We start from the raw sequence: 18,929 nt of genomic DNA on the forward strand, positions 1-18,929 counted from the left end.
TTATACCTTTTGGTTATTGGCAATGAATACTAGTGGTCAGGTATTTAAAGGAGCCTCTGCTTTCAAGGTTTTTGGGGTGTATACCAGAGAAGATCACTGGGTCATACAATATTCTTAAGTTTTTGAGGAACCACTAAATGTATTGTACAGTAGGTGCACTATTTTACATCCTTATCAGTGGACGAGGATTCCAATTTCTCCGTCCTGCTGTTGCTATAGCAAAAAAGATAACAAATAGGTAGCTTGAACAAAGAAGTCTATTTTCTCCCAGTTTCAAAAGAGTCCAAATGCTGGTTCTCTTTCTCTGTACACTCTGGGAGAAAGTCCTTGTTTCTTTTCAGCTTTCAGTTTCTTGGTTGTTTGAAGATCTTATGTGGCATGTCATCTTTCTTCCCCCACTTCTGCTTCTTTCTGCCTGCCTAATCTACTCAGAAAAGATTGATTATGACATATGCTCCACTCATAATGCTTCAATTAGCCTAACAAAGAAAGCTGTGTTCCTAAATGGGATTATAACCACAGGTATAATAATAGGATTTACAACACCTGTTTTGGAGGACCATACTTCAGTGCATGTATTAGTCTGGGTACTTTAGAGAAACAAATCCACAGAAACTCAGGTATAAGAGGGAGTGCACATCAAGAAAACATCCCAACCCAGTGCTGCCCAAGCTCACAAGTCCAACATTAACCCATTAACACATGTCCAACACCAATCCGCAAAGTCCTCCTCCATCTCACAAAACACACACTATGATGCCGACTGCAGGAGGAAAGCTGAGTCAGTGAATGTGTAAGCATCTCAGCACTGGCAGGGGTCTCCACACGGGTGTTCCAGCACCAGGGCTGCATTGGGGTAGGTCCATGTGGCTTCTCCTCAGGGATGTCTTGCAGAAAGTGAGCCTTGCCAGCTGAAGCAGATTCTGGCTAAGGCAGCTGCACCCTGGTGCGACCATCAGAAAGCAGGAGACCCGAGAACTAGAAAGGCGATGCTCACCAAGCCATTTATCCCTCTGCCCTTCAATTAACCCCACGTGTGTTTATTGGCCAGGTTGGCACAATAAACTAACTACCTCAGTGCATAACACCCACACTCATTATTGTTAGCTGATGGTCACCATAGTGGACGTAAAGTAGTGGCTCTTCCACTTCTTTTTTTGTTTCCCTAAAGAGACTAGGTTTTATTTTGTTGAATATTCTTAGCTGTTTATTCTGTACGACTCAAGTGGAACTGAAACTTACCTTATCTTTTTTTTTAACAATTTATTAGGGGCTCATACAACTCTTATCACAGTCCATACATATACATACATCAATTGTATAAAGCACATCTGTACATTCTTTGCCCTAATCATTTTCTTTTTTTTCTCCTCTTTTCTTTTTTTACATTTTATTAGGGACCCATACAACTCTTATCACAATCCATACATAAACATACATCAATTGTATAAAGCACATCCATACATTCCCTGCCCCAATCATTCTCAAAGCATTTGCTCTCCACTTAAGCCCTTTGCATCAGGTCCTCTTTTTTTTTCCCCTCCCTCCCCGCTCCCCCCTCCCTCATGTGCCCTTGGTAATTTATACATCGTTATTTTGTCATATCTTGCCCGGCTCTTCCACTTCTTGATGGATATGTGGGTTGTTCCAGAGTTTTGCTCTTGTCAAGCAGAGCTACGGTGAACATTTTTACCTTGTCTCTTGGTGCACATGCTCAGAGTCCATCCATCTGAGACAAAGCCTGAAAGGTTTGACAGTATTATGCAAGGGAGGATTTTGTCCAGCCTGGCTGGTGGCAAGTGTAGAAATTGGTACAGTGACCCTAGAAAATATTATTACTTAGAAGAGTTAAACACATACCCAGCAGGCCCTTTCTCTGATGTCAAGATTCATCTACTGTGACTGCTTTTTCTGCTGTCACCTTCATTTGACTTATCTCTTTACTCCTTTTCCCCCTATCTGCCTATGCTTGTTCCTCCCTCCACCTCTGTTGTCATCATTAAGGGCTATTTTTCTGGGCCACCTATTACAGGAAATATAGGATGGGCAAGACCTTGTGACAGGCTGGCTGGGACTTTTCATACTGTCCTGGGCTTGTGCAAGACATTGTCCTATATTTCCAAGCTGCCACTGGAGAGCAGCAGTTTTGAGGCTTTCCCACAATGCTACTGCTCTTGACAACATGGATTTTCTATGTGATTTCTCATTTAGAGTTACCCTTTCTGTGACTGAGCCACATCAAGTGCGGAGAAAGCCCTGCTGCCGGCCCGCATGCTCCATTCCAACAGTCACAGAACTGGCAAGATAGGCTATTAGGGTGGGCTGCTCATCTCAAAGGAAGAATTTTGCTGGCTCATCACACGCCAGCATCCGTGGTATCCTATCCCCTTCTCCTTTTCTTTTTGCATTCTTCTGCTTTTAATAACTTTTCTTTTGAGAGCTGGAATCTTAACCGGCTGTGTTTTTGTTTTTAACTGACTCTGGTTTTGTTCAAAGTAGTTGGCATTAAAATTTCCATGCTACTTGTTACTATTAGATAATCTCGGGAAAGAAGAGGGGGCCATACTCACTGTACACTATTCATACCCAAAACCTACTAGTATACTATTTTTTAACTCATGTGAGTACACTTCTCAGTAAGAAGTAAGCTCCCAAAACAATGGGATGTGCGGTACACTTTTTTTGTTGTCGTTCTATTAAAGTATTGATAAATTCAGTGCATTTGAACCCACTGCACTGTTTTCACAACCTACTCAATGGAACACAAGCCACGGTTCAAACACCACTGCCCTCCTGCAGATTAATCTGGTTATAGAAGTGCCCGTTGTTCCTCTTACATTTGCATCACGAGTCATGTTGACCCTTGTTTATTTCAACTTTCCATTGTGAGTTTGGTGATGATTTATAAGTTGTATTGACTTATCAATGTGCTTTCTATAACTTTTAAGATCATGTGGTTTTCTTCTTTATTTTGTTAAAATGGCCAAGTACATTAACAGATTTTTCTAACATTAAACCAACCTTGCATTGTTGGTATAATTCCACTTGGATTTTTTTTTCTATTGTGCATATATGTATACTGGAGCCTACTATAATACATTGCTCTATTTAATTAAGCATTTATTTATAATTTTTATTATTATTCCTGCCTGGTTTTGATAACAAGAGTATGCTGGTTTCATAAGAGGAGTTGAGAAAGCAGTCCCTTTTCAGTACTGACACATTTTGTATACCATTAGGACTTTTGCTTAACTTCAGAGTTTGCTAGAATTGACCAATGTGTATTTGTGTGTGGGGTGAAGTGATGTGGAGAGATTTAAATGGATACCTCTGTCTCTTTTGGTAAGATACTGTAATATTTCTTGAACCTACCTGATAAATATAGGTTTTTTAATTACAGTTACCTATATTTTCTAACATATTGGCATGGAGTCATGCAAACTTTCTCTTACTGCTTTAATTTCTCTGTGTACCTGTGTCCCATTTTGCATGTGTCTGTGTATGCCTTCTCTTGTCCCTTAGCTTGTGCATGTATCACTCCAGTTCCTTCCTTCATCTTCTCTGTCTTTCTGTTTCTTCTCCTCATAAAGACACCAGCCATATCAGAGTACAGATTGGGGACCCAAAGTTCATCTGTAGGCAACTGGACATCTCCTTACAGAAGGGTTGTTGGGAGAGACGAGCCAGTCAGGGTGCAGGGTAGCAATGATGAAACATACAACTTTCCTCTAGTTCTTAAATGCTTCCTCCTCCCCCACTATTGTGAGCCCAATTCTACCTTACAAATCTGGCTAGACCAGAGGATGTACACTGGTACTGATAGGAACTGGAAACAGGGAATCCAGGATGGATGGTCCCTTCAGGACCAGTGGTGAGAGTGGCGATACCGGGAGGGTGGAGGGAAGGTGGGGTATTAAGGGGGAACCGATTACTAGAATCTACATATAACCGCCTCCCTGGGGGATGAACAACAGAAAAGTGAGTACAGAGAGACATTTGACAGTGTAAAATATGACAAAAAGATAATTTATAAATGATCAAGGGTTCATGAGGTAGGGGAAACAATGAGGAGCTGATACCAAGGGCTCAAATAGAAAGCAAATGTTTTGAGAATGATGAGGGCAACAAATGTACAAATGTGCTTGACGCAATGGATGGATGGACGAATTGTGATAGGAGTTGTATGAGCCCCCAATAAAACGATTTTAAAACTTTTTAAAATTCTTGATTTAATGTCTAAAGGTAATACTGAGACCTTAGTATAATCTACCCTCTCCTCTTTTTTGTATGTAATATTACCTCCTGGTATTTTATTTCCATCTTGTGCTGTGTCTCCAGAGGTAGCTGTCCCAAATATTCAGCTTACTCTCATCACTTCCCAAGCACGCACTAGCATAATGCACCACTTGTCATTTATAATTTACTCCTGTGCTTTTATTCTTGTTGCTCCTTTTTAAACAATCTCATCCCTTTATCCACTTTCCTTTGACTGTTACGAATCCTTAATACCTCAACTGAGACCTCAGTTTTTCTAAGAAGTTGTCCCTACTGACCAAGCCTGAGCTGGGTCCTGTGATATTCTGACATGCACCCCGAGCACCAGTGTGAAGATGACTGCAGTGGGCAGCCTGTTTCCCTATCTGAGCATGACTTGAGGGGAAAGACTTTTGACTCTCTTGTGCACCGTTGTTCCCCAGCACTAACAGAGAGCCTGGCACACTGTTCAGTACATGGTTGCTATGATTGTTATCAGCACATTCATCTGCCATAACTTTCTCATGGCTGTTTGTTGTATAAATAACTCCAGAGTATGCCAAGAGGCTTAGTGTTAAGTTACAACATTGACAAGGGTGAGCATTGTTTCAGAGCTACATTTGAGGCCTTTGTTTCTTTACTTAGTTAGTCATTTGCCCTTTCTCACCAGGAACTAACCCAGGAGTGCGATGGAAAGAAATCCCAGTATGATAGTTGTGCAGCAGGCCTGGAAAGCAACCGGTCCAAATTAGAACAGGTAAGAATTGAAGTTGCCAAAAGTTAGCTGCCAGCCAGTGCGCGCTTCCGCAACACCAACATCACAGGATTCCCAAGTCTAGTCTGTATTAGCACCAGGGAGGGGGCTTTCCTTTTTCAAATTTAATTCTCCATCTATACTGCTACTTCCCAAGCCTAAGCCATCTGCATCTTTTTCCTCAACTCCTATCATAACCTCAATTGCCACCTGGTTTCTCCACGACCCTTCTCGCCTTCCTAAAACTCATTCCTCACAGAGGAGTCAAAGGAACCATTGTAAAACTCAGTCCATCCTCCATTGGCTCCCCACTGCCCCTCCAATGAAATAACACATCCAAACCAGACTATCCAAGGCATCATGTGCTTTAACCCCGGAGGCCTAGTTGACCATATATCCATGGCTTCAGGCCTTGTCCACTGAGTTCCAGACACACTGACCTTCTTGTCCTTCACATAGACCAAACGTCTTGTCACCTTAGGGCTTATTCATTTGCTCTTTCTTCTACCTGGAGGCCCCCCACCCCCACCCCCACACACACATACACATTACCCCTCTGCCTTTGCATTTTTCTTGTCTTAGCCTGCATGTCATTTCTTCACAGACATTGTCTGTGTCTCACATTGCTCACTCTCCTTCCAGCATGGCTCACTCTCCCAGTCCCTCCATCCCCCTTTGACTGAATTGCCTCCAGAGCCAATATGCCCACCTGAAATGATCTTCATTGTGTGTGCCCTTGTTTATGTCTGTTTACTCTGCTTGAGTGAGAGCAGAGACCTGTCTGTCTTGTTTACTGCTGTGTCCCTAGCTCTTAGGGCAGCATTTGGCACACTGTAATATAGAGTTAAAACCTTAAAATAATGAGGTATTAGAGCATGAGTAACTCTAGAAAAGATGATAAGCTATTCTGTTTTAGATACAAAGTTAAAATCACAGAAGAGCAAATGATTATCATATTTCTTCTATGTTTAAAATCTTCATCTGTACCTCTGTATTATTTTTGCAATACTACCACCCTTTCAAACTTATATATTGTAGGAAGTCAGAGTACTCCGTGAGGAATGTCTTCAAGAAGAAAGTAAATACCATTACACAAATTGTATGATTAAGGTGAGATTGTTTTTAAAATAAAAGGATACAGTGCTTTCCCGGGACGTTTCTGTGTAGAGCGTACCTAAAGCTTAGTCTTTCCATTTAGAACCTTGGAGTACAACTTCGCCGTGCTACTGATGAGATGAAGGCTTATGTCTCATCTGATCAACAAGAGAAAAGAAAGGCAATCAGGCAAGTGTTTTCATTGTTTGCATAGTGAATCTAAATGTTTTCACCTCTAGAAGTTTTATCTTTAAGATGGAATTATATATATTTGGAGTACTTTAAGAAAAGATATACTAGGATATTATTCAGGACCAAATCTTGTTAAAACTCTGGTTAGTCCAATCCTCTAACTAGGCATATACTTCTACAGTGTTGTTGTTTTTTTAGTAAGCACGGAGAGTTCGTCTCTTGTCAGTGTGCCACCTGCCTGGCCTCCAGCTATCTGCCTACTATCCAAGCAGTGTGACAATGTCTCAGGTAGGAAACTGTGATTGCAGAGTGCCAGTCCTCAGATTGAGGAAGGGTGCAGACACCACCGGACCTTATATGGTGATTTTTATGGAATACTGTCGTGAAACAGCCGTTTCCTTAAGTACAGTAGAGTGGAATTGCTTGCTGTGAGAAGATGCAGCAATTGAACAAGATAAGCATTCTCTCTCCTTCATTCCAAGTTGAGTGTTTTGCTATTACCATCTTGAAAGAATTCAATCCAAATATAGACTTGACTGAAGATTGCACTTACAATTTTGAGTGGCAAAGGCATTCATGTTACAGAAAGGGATCTATGAAATAGAGTATCTATGCAGAATCTACATTTTATATACATGTATACAAAATGCTATGGCATGTAAGCCAGGCTTATATTCTATAAATATATAACATGTTGGTATTTTTCTTAATAGACTAATATAGTATCATAAAAATGTACTTATTCTTATTTTTTCACTTTGTTCAAATCTATATGGTCAGTGCTAGGAAATGTTAAAAGTTAATAGTATTCTTTAAAGTGGATAACTTTTATAAATTAAGTTTCATCTCGCCCAAAGTTGACAATATAAGTAGTTGAGGTGCTTGTGTCTTAATTATTGACTTTTTTTCTCATCAGTTTTCTAACCAGCTGTTATTTTTCATAATTGAAAGAATTATCATAAACTCCTCCCATTCCATTGTTTTCCTGTCGAAGAATATTTGGCCATGACTAGAGTGATGCATGGTATTGACTGCACCTGAAGCTCACTGGTTCTGCATGTAAAATGAGATATTTTTAGTCCATTTCTGGCAATATGAAAAGTACAAGAAATTTTCTTGGCTTTGGAAAGGTGTCTGCAAATGTTTGTTGACCGAGGCAACATCTCGTTCAGAGCACTAGATCGGGCTTTCTACCCGTGGTTTCTCACCCTGGTTTTTCCAGTTGCTGGCTATGCGTAAACAGGTCACTTCCTCATTGATAAAGTAAGGAGAACAATATGTACCATCGAGACTTGAGTTAGCTGTAATGGAGGAAAAAGTGCTTTGGAAATTATAGTCTAGTCCCTGAAGGGAAGGACCTTGTCTGTCCTGTTTTCCATTTTAAATCCTCGACCTTACTTGGCACATCAGAAATGATCTGTCATTATTTCTTGAGTAATGTGTTGAATAATGCATAAAAATTCAGTATTAGTATTATATGGAGAAGTAACATGAGCCTGTTAATTACTTGGAGGGGTGTGTGTGTGTGTGTGTATTTTAAGAGAATTCAGACATTTTTCAAGCCTAAGGTCATCACTGAATTACTGAAAGCTAAGCTAGAACCCATGCATTCTTCGTGAGCAGTTGGTCATTTATATCCTCCAAGCTTGCATTTTATTGGAAAGCATGGGAGGCCAACAGTTTTACTTCTCATCAGTCAGCAGGATTGTGTTTATTCCCTTCCACCCTCACACTGTCTGCAGATTCTTCCTTCACTTTAGCTCTGATAGGACTTGAGGTTGTTAAGACAGACCCTTTGTCCTTGCTAATCATTCATGCCTTCCTTTTTATATAAAAGCTAGTCTTCCTTTGCTTACCAACAAAACCAAACCCTATGCTCTTGAGTCAATTTTAACTCATAGTGACTTTATAGAACCGGGTAGAACCACTTCATAGGGTTTCCAAGGCTGTAACTCTTTACAGAATTAGACTGCCTCATCTTTCTCCCACAGAGCCACTGGTGGATTCAAACCAACAACCTGTGGTTAGCAGCTGAACACTTAACCACTGTCCCACCAGGCTTGCATTCCTTTACTTAAGCTGCTATTTTCTCTTTGTAATTTACGATTTCTTAGCTTCCAAGATTTGTATTGTTTAATTCCCCTATTAAATACTACAATGTAGCATTGCACAGAAAAGTGAGCATATTCTTTTTCCATCTAGATTTAAGGTCTCAAGTCTCCTTTATCTTCTTTGTCTCTATCATCATCCTTCAGTATTTGTCACTATGTCACCCACATGAAGCTTTACCTCTTACCTTGTACACTATTAAAATTATACTCTAAAAGTACAGTATTATTTGTATTTTATTTTTTATATTAAAGTTTTTAGGTTTTTTAGCTTACTAAAGAATTACTTGGATAGCCAACATGAATCATAGCCTCCTTTATCCTGAGACCAAAAGAAGTAGTTGATGCTAAGCCACCACTACCGACCATTCTGACCAGGGACATAATCACAGGTTCAGGATAGAGAGAAAGAAAATTATGAAACAAAACTCAGTTTCCTAAAGAGTTCCAATAGACACGAGGAGAAACCCTGGGATTATTGCCCTTAGATGGACAATTTTCACCCACATAGCTATTGGCTTATAAAATCAGCAATATCACATGTGCATACTGTGCTCCCTTAAATAATTAATCATATAAGACCAGATGGTCAATCCTCACCAAACAACAGAGGTGAGGAGGTAAGGGAGGGTGAGAGAAGCTAGAGGAATGGAAGAACAGAAAAGTTGAGAATGTTGACACATTGTGAAAAATGTAACCAATATAATGAAACCGTTTGTGTAAAAGTTGTTAAATGAGAACCTAACACAATAAAATAACTATTGAAACAAAAGACATGGTGTGTGGAGGAACCACCATGGAGTTTATTAAGCAAAATGTATTGCTAAGGTGTGTGTGTGTGTGTGTTTGCGCGCGCGCACTCATGCGCCCTCACGCGTGTGCATGTGTGCGCTCATGTGTATTAGCAAGAGCATGGAGAAATCAAGTAAATCCATATTGTCATGTGTGCCATCAACTTGACTGTGTCTCAGATGATAGGGTGCCCTAGTGTAGGCAGGAGCAGATCACTAGGTTTGTTTGGGTTATTTAATCGTTTTATTAGGGGCTCATACAAATCTTATACATCCATTGTGTAAAGCGCATTTGTGCATTCAATGCCCTCACCATTCACAAATCATTTGCTCTCCACTTAAGCCTTTGGCATCAGCTCCTCATTTTTGCCCCTCCCTCGTCACTCCCTCCTCCCTCATGAACCCTTGATAATTTATAAACTATTATTTTGTCATATCTTACACTGTCCGACGTCTCCCTTCATCCACTTTTCTGTTGTCCATCCCCCAGGGAGGAGGTTATATGTAGAGCCTTTCCACCCCACCCTCCCTCCACCCTCCCGGTATGGCCACTCTCAGCACTGGTCCTGAAGGGATCATCTGCCCTGGATTCCCTGTGTTTCCATTTCCTATCTGTACCAGTGTACATCCTCTGGTCTAGCTGGATTTTTAAGGTAGAACTGTGATCATGATAGTGGTCGGGGGGGCGAGGGCGGGGTAGGAAGCATTTAGGAACTAGAGAAAAGTTGTATGTTTCATCGTTGCAACACTGCACCTTGACTGGCTCGTCTCCTCCCTGCGACCCTTCTGTAAGGGGATGTCCAGTTGCCTACAGATGAGCTTTAGGTCCCCAATATGCATTCCCCCTCATTCACAGTGATATGATTTTTTGTTCTTTGATGCCTGGTACCTGATCCCTTCGACACCTCATGATCACACAGGTTGGTGTGCTTTTTCCATGTGGGCTTTTTTTGCTTCTCAGCTAGATGGCCACTTGCTTACCTTCAAGCCTTTAAGACCCCAGACCCTACATCCTTGGACAGCCAGGCACCATCAGCTTTCTTCACCACATTTGCTTATGCACCTGCTCTGTCTTCAGCGATCTTGTCAGGAAGGGATCACCAGGTCTTTTCTCTCTCAGATTTTGTTTATATCAGTCATCTTTTGGTTAGTTGTCAACTATTCATTGCACCAGAGGTCCTTATATTCACATGCATATATTTGTGTGTACAAACGCAAGAATAAACTACAGCTACATTCTCTTAATAATTCATCTAGAAATTTTCCACTTCACTATTTCTAGATCTGCCCTTGTTTACTTTTACAGGTATATAATACTCTGTCAAATGATTGTATCATCGTTTATTTAAACATTTCCCCCAACTGTTAGCATTAAGGTTATTTGCAGATTTTTTAAACTATTATAAACAGTGTTGAAATATATGGGCCAACTTTTACTTTTATGAAGTATGGGCATATTTCTGTTGAATGGTTACCCACACTGGAATTGTAGGGTTAGATGCTGCTTCATATTTACTTAAAATGTGTATCCTTTCTCCTTTCTGCAAACTTCTTCAAAAACAAAGTGTAATTTAAGCAAATTGGTTGGCATTGTTTTAAGAGTAAATTAGCCAGAAATAGTACTTAATGTTCTAATTCTCTGAACTTAATTTCATATGTGATGTGTTTTTTTTTCCCTCTTGAAATTACTATTTACGAGAACTGACTAATGATAGGGAAAGATAGAATATTTGGCAGTAGACCGCATTCTGACTCCAGTATCCTAACCTATATTGTCTAATAGATTTAAACAAATGTTAATTTATAGTTTAGTTATATAATCAAATCAATTGAAGTAACTTAAAGATAAGTTATTATCTTGTCTCCCTAGGGAACAGTATACCAAACACATTGCTGAACAGGAGAACCTTGGAAAGGTAAGAATGTCGTGTTTGTTTGTTTTAATATGCCATATCTAACTCGGGTGCCATATCTAACTCAGGTTTTTAATACATGATTATGACATTGCCATTCTTACAAAAAGATTACAGTACAGGTTTCTAGGGGACATTAGATCCTGTTAATCCCTTTCAAAGATGAAGACCTTAAGCGTTTCGTTTTATAAAAGTGAAAGCATAAATGGATTAAAAAAACAAACATTTTATTGCGCTTTAAGTAGCAGTTTACACAGTAAATTAACTTCCATTCACTAATTCATGCCCACATTGCTCCTTGACATTGCTTGTAATCACCACAATATGTTAGTGGTCTCCCAGTTTCCCCCGGGATCCTTGTTTCCCCATTGGTCCTAATCCTTCCTATTTTATCTTGTTGGAGTTTTTTATTTGTTTGTTTCTGCAGGGTTTTTTCCCTCGCAAATGTTGTCCTTTGGGTTTCACACAGTTGTAGTTCTAAGGAGTATATTCTGCATAGATGCTACTGTTTACTTTATAGGCTTCCTTATAAAGGAAGAGTAGCTTCAGTTCCACAATTAGAAGGAGGACTTCAGGCAATAATCTTGGGGAGTCCTCTGATCTCTGTTTGACTGTTAAGGCTGGTCTTTTTTTATGAATTTGAATTTTGCTCTCTTTTTCCCCATTCTAGCTAGAACCTTCTATTGCAGTGGTTCTCAACCTTCCTAATGCCACGACACTTTCATACAGTTCTTTATGTGTGGTCACCTCCCCACGCCCCCAACCATAAAATTATTTGCATTGCTACATAACTGTCATTTTGCTACTGTTATGAATTGGGCAACCCCTGTGAAAGGGTCATTCCACCCTCAAGGGGGTCGCGCCCCACAGGTTGAGAACCACTGTTCTATTGTATCCCTGGTCAGAATGATCAGTAGTAGTAGCAGCTAGGCACCACCTAATTCTTCTGGCCTCAGGCTAGAGGAGACTGTGGTTCATGTGGGCCAATAGTCCTTTGGACGGATTGTTTCGGTGAATCTCGTTTTCTTGACTTTCCTTTGCTCTGAGTAGGAACAGAAAAATACCTGTATCTTAAATTACGGCTTGTAAGCTTTCAAGACCCAAGATTCTACTTAACAAACAGTGTTGTGTAGAACATTTTCTTTATATGCTACTTTGCTATGTCAGTTGATCTAGATGTCTCCCAAGATAATGATCCTTAGCCTTCATCCCCAGTAACTCAGTCCTGAGAGGTAATTTATTATGTCAAAGAAGTTTATATAGACATGCTCTATTATATACATGAATATATATGCATCATATACAATGTGTATGTAGACATAGGTATAGTCCCATGACCTTGCCATTTAACATGCTTATCTAATCACTCAAAAATTGTTTCTTATTGTTGCTAATTTGTGTAGATACGATTTTGAATGTATTGAAGTCTTTACCATAGTTTCCCTTTATTCTTGCATACTTCTCAGTGTCTTCCTTTGCCTTGGTCATGTGGTACTGACCTCCCCTTACTGAGTGTAGCCTTTCCCTCACAGAATTAACATATGTTTACTGTCTAGTGAGGGTTTCTGCTGGCCTCTGCCTTCTATCTCTGGTAGCTCTCAAGGAATGTGTCTTTCTGTGTGTAAACCTGTTTTTTAAATCACTTTATTGGGGCTCATCCAACTCTTATCAAAATCCATACATACACCCATTGTGTCAAGTACGTTTGTATATTTGTTGCCATCATCATTCTCAAAACATTTGCTTTCTGCTTGAGCCCTTGCTATCAGCTCCTCATTTTTTTCCCCTCCCTCCCTGCTCCTCCTTCCCTCATGGACCCTTGATAATTTATAAATTATTATTATTTTGTCATAGCTTATACTGTTTGATATCTCTTTCATTGTTCTTTATCATTGGGTAATATCCCTTTTTTATCTATAAGCTGTTTATTTGTTGATGAACAGTTAGATTAGTTGTGCTATTAGTTTTGCTATTGTGAATAATGCTGCAGGCAACATGAGTGTGCATGTATCTGTTCACCACAGTTCTTATTTCTTTAGGACATATAGCTGGACATATAGCTAGGAGTAGGGTTACTGGATCACATGATATTTCTATTTACAGCTTTTTAAGGAATTGCTACACCATTTTTCATCGTAGTTGTACCATTTACAGTCCCACCCACTGTATTTAAGAGTTCAAGTCTCCCTGCAAACTCATCAACATATATTGTTTTCTGGGGGGTTTCCGTTAGTGCCATTGTTGCCAGAATGAGATGATGTTTCATGGTAGTTTTGATAGGCTTCTCTTTAATGACTGGCAAAGAGAACTAGTGGCACACGGTTAATTAAAATACTCAGCTGCTAACTGAAAGGTTGCTGGTTCAGTCCCATCAGTCTGACTCGTGTAAAGGTTACATTGTTTAAAACCTACAGGGACAGTTGTGTCATATAGGTCACTGCAAGTCAGAATCAACCCACTGGCCATTGGTTTGGTTTTTTAATGGCCAGTGATCAGGAGCATCTTTTCATGGGTCTGTAAGCCACCTGTATGTCTTCTTTGCAGAAATATTTGTACTTGTCCTTTGCCCGTTTTTCAGTTGAATCATTTCTCTTTTTGCTGTTGAGATGTTAGAGTTTTCTAAATATTTTCCAGGTCAGATCCTCGTCAGAAATGTTATTGCCAAAAAAGTATATTTTCCACTCTGTAGGTTCTCTTTTTGCTCTTCCAGTGAAGTGTTTTGAAGAACACAGCTACTTAGCTTTAAGAAGCAGAGGGTTATTACCAGGCTCTTTATAACAAATAAAAATGCCACATATTCATAGGAGTTTTTGAGATTATTTTCTGTTATCTCTGTTTATGAAGTAAGTATAAATGTACTCATTCATTGTATTTAATAAGCACAAAGCTGCTCTTATGAGCCAGGAGCTGGTCTAAGCTCTTTACAAATACAGATGCTCGTAATACAAACTGCTGACAAGCCCTGCCTGAGATACTCCACTCCTTTCCTGCCAGCCTGCCGTCAGGGCAGTTGAGAAGGAGTCTTGTGGGTGGAGTTGGCTTCTCTCCATCCTCTGGGCCTCTCCTGGAAGAAGAGGAGGTGGTAAAGATCCTGATCATCAGGACTTACACTGCCAACTGATTGACTATTCTGCTTGACTCTATCAAGCCACGCGTTTTGGCAGTTAGGCTAAAGACATCAGCTCCGTCATTTTTTATCTGTAGCTCAGAGGAAAGATGACCAACCACCAGGTAGCCTGGCTTGAGGCTTGGGACAAAACCCTTATCCATTCAGGAGTTCATGTTCATTTCCTCAGCTAGAAACTGAAGTAGGTAGATTTGAGATTTTAGTTTTTTTAATTGACTGAATAAACTCTAAGATCATCTGTAATGACTTGAAGTCCTTATTAGCACCATGAAGGCTAACCACCCTTCACTACCTACCACTCTCTCTGTTTCTCATTGAGCTTCCTGCCTGGATTTCCTAGTGACAGTGCTGAGTTTGTAGCCTCACGGTCAGGCATGATTTAACTGCGTTCTTTTTAAAATTCTGACTAACTGCAAGTGTATAATTTCACTGTGTGTGTGTGCATCAGAGCTGCTCTTCTGTTCTTAAAGGGCAAGTGGAAAGTAGGAATTTGTTTCAGTCCCGATGCATTTGTATGCTTTAGCAAGATCTTGGTCTGGCTCAGAAAATTGCTGAGGGCAAAATTATTTTTATCATATTTTCAGGTTTAAAATCATTTCTAAAAGCATATACACATTTCTGCTTTTACCTAAAAAATTGAATTTGTTCCCAGAAACCTGTAATAGTCTAAAAGTTAGTCTCAAAAAAGTACATGATTTGGAAAGCAATGAAGTAGTTGCTAAATAGATGGTCAGTGCACAAGCAGGCCCTCAGTCAGTGCACGTGCATCCCTCTCTTCTCTCTCCCACCACCCCAACCCCCTTCAGTCTCTCCCTTTTCTCCTCCCCCTCCTTCACTCCCTCATTCTCTTTTTTAGAAATTTATATATATAAAGAATAATGTAATCAGTGCCAGTATCCTCATCACCCAACTTCAACAATTAACCCCGTGGCCAGTCTTGGTTTGGGCTATAATTTAAACCACTAAACTGAAAACGAACAAACCCTTTTGTCTATTCACCACCATGGAGGTGATTCTGACTCAAAGCCAATCCTATGGGACAGAGTAGAACTGCCCCCATTGAGCTAACTAGGCCATGTATGATACAACATTCTTTCTCCCATGGAACATCTGCTGGGTTCAGACCAATGTTTTTATTTTTGGTTAGGAGCTGAGTGCTTAACCAGTGCCCCATCCAAGATCTCTTCTTGTCTACTGTTGGTAGTTATTTTTTGTTGCTGTCCAGATAGCTGCCATCTTGATAGCTGCGATTCACAGTGACCCTACCTACAACAGAAAGAAACACAGCCAGTGTCTGGGTCATCACCACAACTGTTGGGTTTGTGTTCATTTTTGCAGCTACTATGTCATTCCATCTCATTGAGGGTCTTCCTCTCTTTTGATCACATTCTTAGCATCTTTCCCCAAATTATTTTGAAGGAAATCACACACATCCTATCATTTCCTCTGATTTATAGTTCAGTATGTATCATAAAGACTTTTAAAACATAGTCACAAAACTATTATCACTCTGAAAATAATTTAGCAGCAATTGCATAATGTCCACCTCCCAGGTCAGTGCTCAAATTTCACCAATTGTCTTGTAATTTCTTAATAATTTATTTGTTTGAATCAGGATCCTAAAAAAAAAATCTTATATTGCCATAAGGTGAATATGTCTTGTCTCTTTTTCCCTAGATTACACTTCCCTCTCTCCCTATTTTCTTTATAGTGTATTAGTTGGGTATAAACAAAACAAAACTGGTCATTTGTCCTATGTGTTCCTACGTTCCACACGTGGACGGTGGCGTCCTGCTGGCTTTGGTTAGCATGCTCCTTCTGTAGCCTGTGCAATAGTAGATGGATCTAAAGGCACTCTGAGTGGGTGTGCTTCTCTCAGGTGGCAATCTTTAAGAGATGCAGTCAGCCATCCATGGTCCATTAACTTATTAGAGGTTATCCTAATTGTGGCATTCCTTCTTCTCTAATTGGCTGGAATAATGCTGTAAAGAGCATCTTCTCCCTATGAACTATTTTGTTATCCTGAAGTACACATATAACAAAGGCAGACTTTGTGCCTGATTCACTGATTTATTCTGGTTTTCAAAATAAAAATTGCTGTCATCCTTCAAATGGATCTTTATCCCTCTTGAGTTCTACAAAAATTGTAATGGTGCTTCAATCAATTACAGTAACCGTTCTACTCAGTACTCTCAGTGCCCCACGGGGGGCCAGTGGGAGCCTCTTCTAGTCAGCTCCGGAATCCTCTGGAAACAGTCGTGCTGGACTTGTTGGCTTCCTGATGCTTTAGTCTGGCAGCACTCCAGGCTCATCCCATATACATTTCCTACCATAGACCCAGAGAGTCGGTCATTTCTCTTTCCGTGGGGTTTGTAAGTCAATGCCCGTTGTATGATTCAAAAAACTCACTGCCATGGAGTCAGTTCCAACCTACAGCCACTTTACAGGACAGGTACACCTGCTGTCCTGTGGATGCCCACAACTATTACTCTTTTGGGAGTAGAAAACCCTGTTTTTCTCCCTTGGAGTGGCTGGTAGTTTTGAACGGCTGACCTTATGATTAGCAGCCCAGTGCATAACCAGTTTGCCCAAGGACCCCTTGCCTATCATATTAGTAAAAACCCAAATACATTTGCAAATTAATCTTCCTAAGGCTTGTTTCTCCACTTACTACATACACTGGAAATTCTCCATACTTTATTCAATATATAGGATGATAATTCACCTCAGAAGGAAAGGAAAAGAATTTTCATGTCCATACGCATGCATTTGAGTCCATTTGTAAATATTTATTTGTGGTGTATTTAACTACAGATTTTTTTTAAGACTGCACATGGTTAACAATAGACTTGCGTTTTATATGTAAAGTCTTTTTTTTTTTTCACTTTCATTGTCATTTCTCACTGTCTTTTGTCTTAAAAAGTATTCTGGATAGAAGCCACGCAGAGAAGTACGTATTTATCAAGCTTTCAGCCTTTTCCAAGACCCAGAGTTAATTGCTAAGTCTGATTAAAGATTGCTCTTCCCCCTTTCCGTGAAGTGGTTTAATGCAAGATCTTTCGGGAAAGGGCCTTCTCCCTATGAAATTGAGGCAGTTGTTCCACAGCGAGTTTATTTTGGCAAGATTAGTAAATGCCCAATTTCAGGCTGGATCATTTAAGAAACAAAGTTTCAAACAAGGGAAATAATGAGAATGGTGACACATTGTGAAGAATATAGCACCCAGCTACTGAACAACTCTGTAGAAATAGTTGAATGGGAGCCTCAAATTCTATGTAAATCTTCACTGACAACACAATACAGTATTACTTTTTAAAAAGAAACTTAAGTTTCTGTCTCCTCACTTCCCTTGGTGTAGATCTGAATGCTTAAGGCAAGCCCAGCACAAGCCTAGCCTTTCAGAGGGAAGGGAGCCCAGACCCTGACAGCTACCATCAACCAGATACCCACAGACCTCGGACAACTCTTGTTTTCCTATCTGCTGTGGATTACTGTCCTGGAGGGCGCATCTTTTTCCCTTACAATGCACTCCTCCTTTAAAGAATACTGAAGGTTGTTGCACCTCTTAACACAATAAACTCTTGAGTGACAATCATAAGATTAAAAATAAAGCAGGTCCGCCTTACCAAATCAGCTGTGTTTGTAAAGTTAAGGGTTTCCCAGCACCTGTGATTATGAAGCACATTGGATTTAATATTTCAGACACAGCCCGATTCTGTCTTTGGTTCTTTAAATAGCTTTTCTAGGTTGTTGGGATTTTGTACAACAAACGATTCTTGTCATTTTAAAGTTATAGTTTAAGGAATACCTTAATCTTAGCTCTTAAATTCCTGGTCTGGCTTAATGACCTCTCTAAATATTTTTATTTTAGATTATAAGGATAAACTTTTTGGCTATACGATGCCTTATTTATAGCATAGCCTTAAATAGACATATTCACATGCCAACTATTTCATCATTTTCTTTTTTTATGTGCTCTTTTGGTGACCCCGACGTTATCATTTTTTTAAATTATTTTTCTATCATTGTTTGCCATTAACATTGCTTTCATTAATCCAAAGCTGGAGTGAGCGGATGAGTGTGGTCCTTTTCCTTGGAAGCATACCAACTCCCACATTTTCATTTGTGCCTGTAGACTATTAGCTCACACACTAACACATGAAGACTTGAGGAGTTTGCTATATAAATCTGTTTCTTTGTGCCTGCTGGAGACTTTGTAACACTCTGTGCAAACATTGATGTCTCTCTGCTCTTTTCACTGTTCCTTGGTTTCTGTCCTCTCCCGGTCTCCCTGCCCCTTTCCCTCCCTGTAATCCTGTGTGTGTTGTCCCTGATGTTGTGCCTACCCCTCCTTCAGTCATGCAGCCTTAATTTGCTACAATAGGAGACCAAGGATACTTTGCATATGTATTGAGACTGGTTCTTACTCCTTTTTGTAATTGTAGAATCAGTAAGTAGAGCAGTTTGGGCATGCACAACCTTATTTGCTATGGTAACAATTCTGACAAGGATTTAAGCCACTTAAGAGTAGTCTTTTTTTTTTTTTTAAATGACTAAGACTTCTTATGAAATAGACATATAATTTGATTTGTGGAGAGCATGCTTACAGCATATCCCTTTTCAGTATATAATAGACTTTTTAATAATGCCATATACAACACTTGACCATTTGTCAAGTATGTTGACATCTGTTAT

General features: G+C 39.8%; 1 protein-coding gene across 8 annotated transcripts in view; it reads left to right on the top strand.

Moving 5' to 3' along the window:
• IFT81 (intraflagellar transport 81) overlaps window positions 1-18,929 on the top strand; it is a 184,172-nt gene that overhangs the window by 163,600 nt on the left and 1,643 nt on the right. For 6 of the 8 annotated variants that reach the window (XM_075533688.1, XM_075533689.1, XM_075533691.1 and 3 more), the window contains 4 exons: window positions 4,925-5,011; window positions 6,047-6,118; window positions 6,207-6,292; window positions 11,065-11,110. In XM_075533688.1, the coding sequence (XP_075389803.1) occupies window positions 4,925-5,011; window positions 6,047-6,118; window positions 6,207-6,292; window positions 11,065-11,110 (291 nt within the window). Of the gene's footprint in view, window positions 1-4,924; window positions 5,012-6,046; window positions 6,119-6,206; window positions 6,293-6,476; window positions 6,584-11,064; window positions 11,111-18,929 lie in introns of those variants that run through there. The other 2 variants (XM_075533692.1, XR_012780402.1) reach the window with 2 other exon arrangements.

This window comes from Tenrec ecaudatus, chromosome 16 (genome assembly GCF_050624435.1).
Source record: "Tenrec ecaudatus isolate mTenEca1 chromosome 16, mTenEca1.hap1, whole genome shotgun sequence".
Classification (NCBI taxonomy): domain Eukaryota; kingdom Metazoa; phylum Chordata; class Mammalia; order Afrosoricida; family Tenrecidae; genus Tenrec; species Tenrec ecaudatus.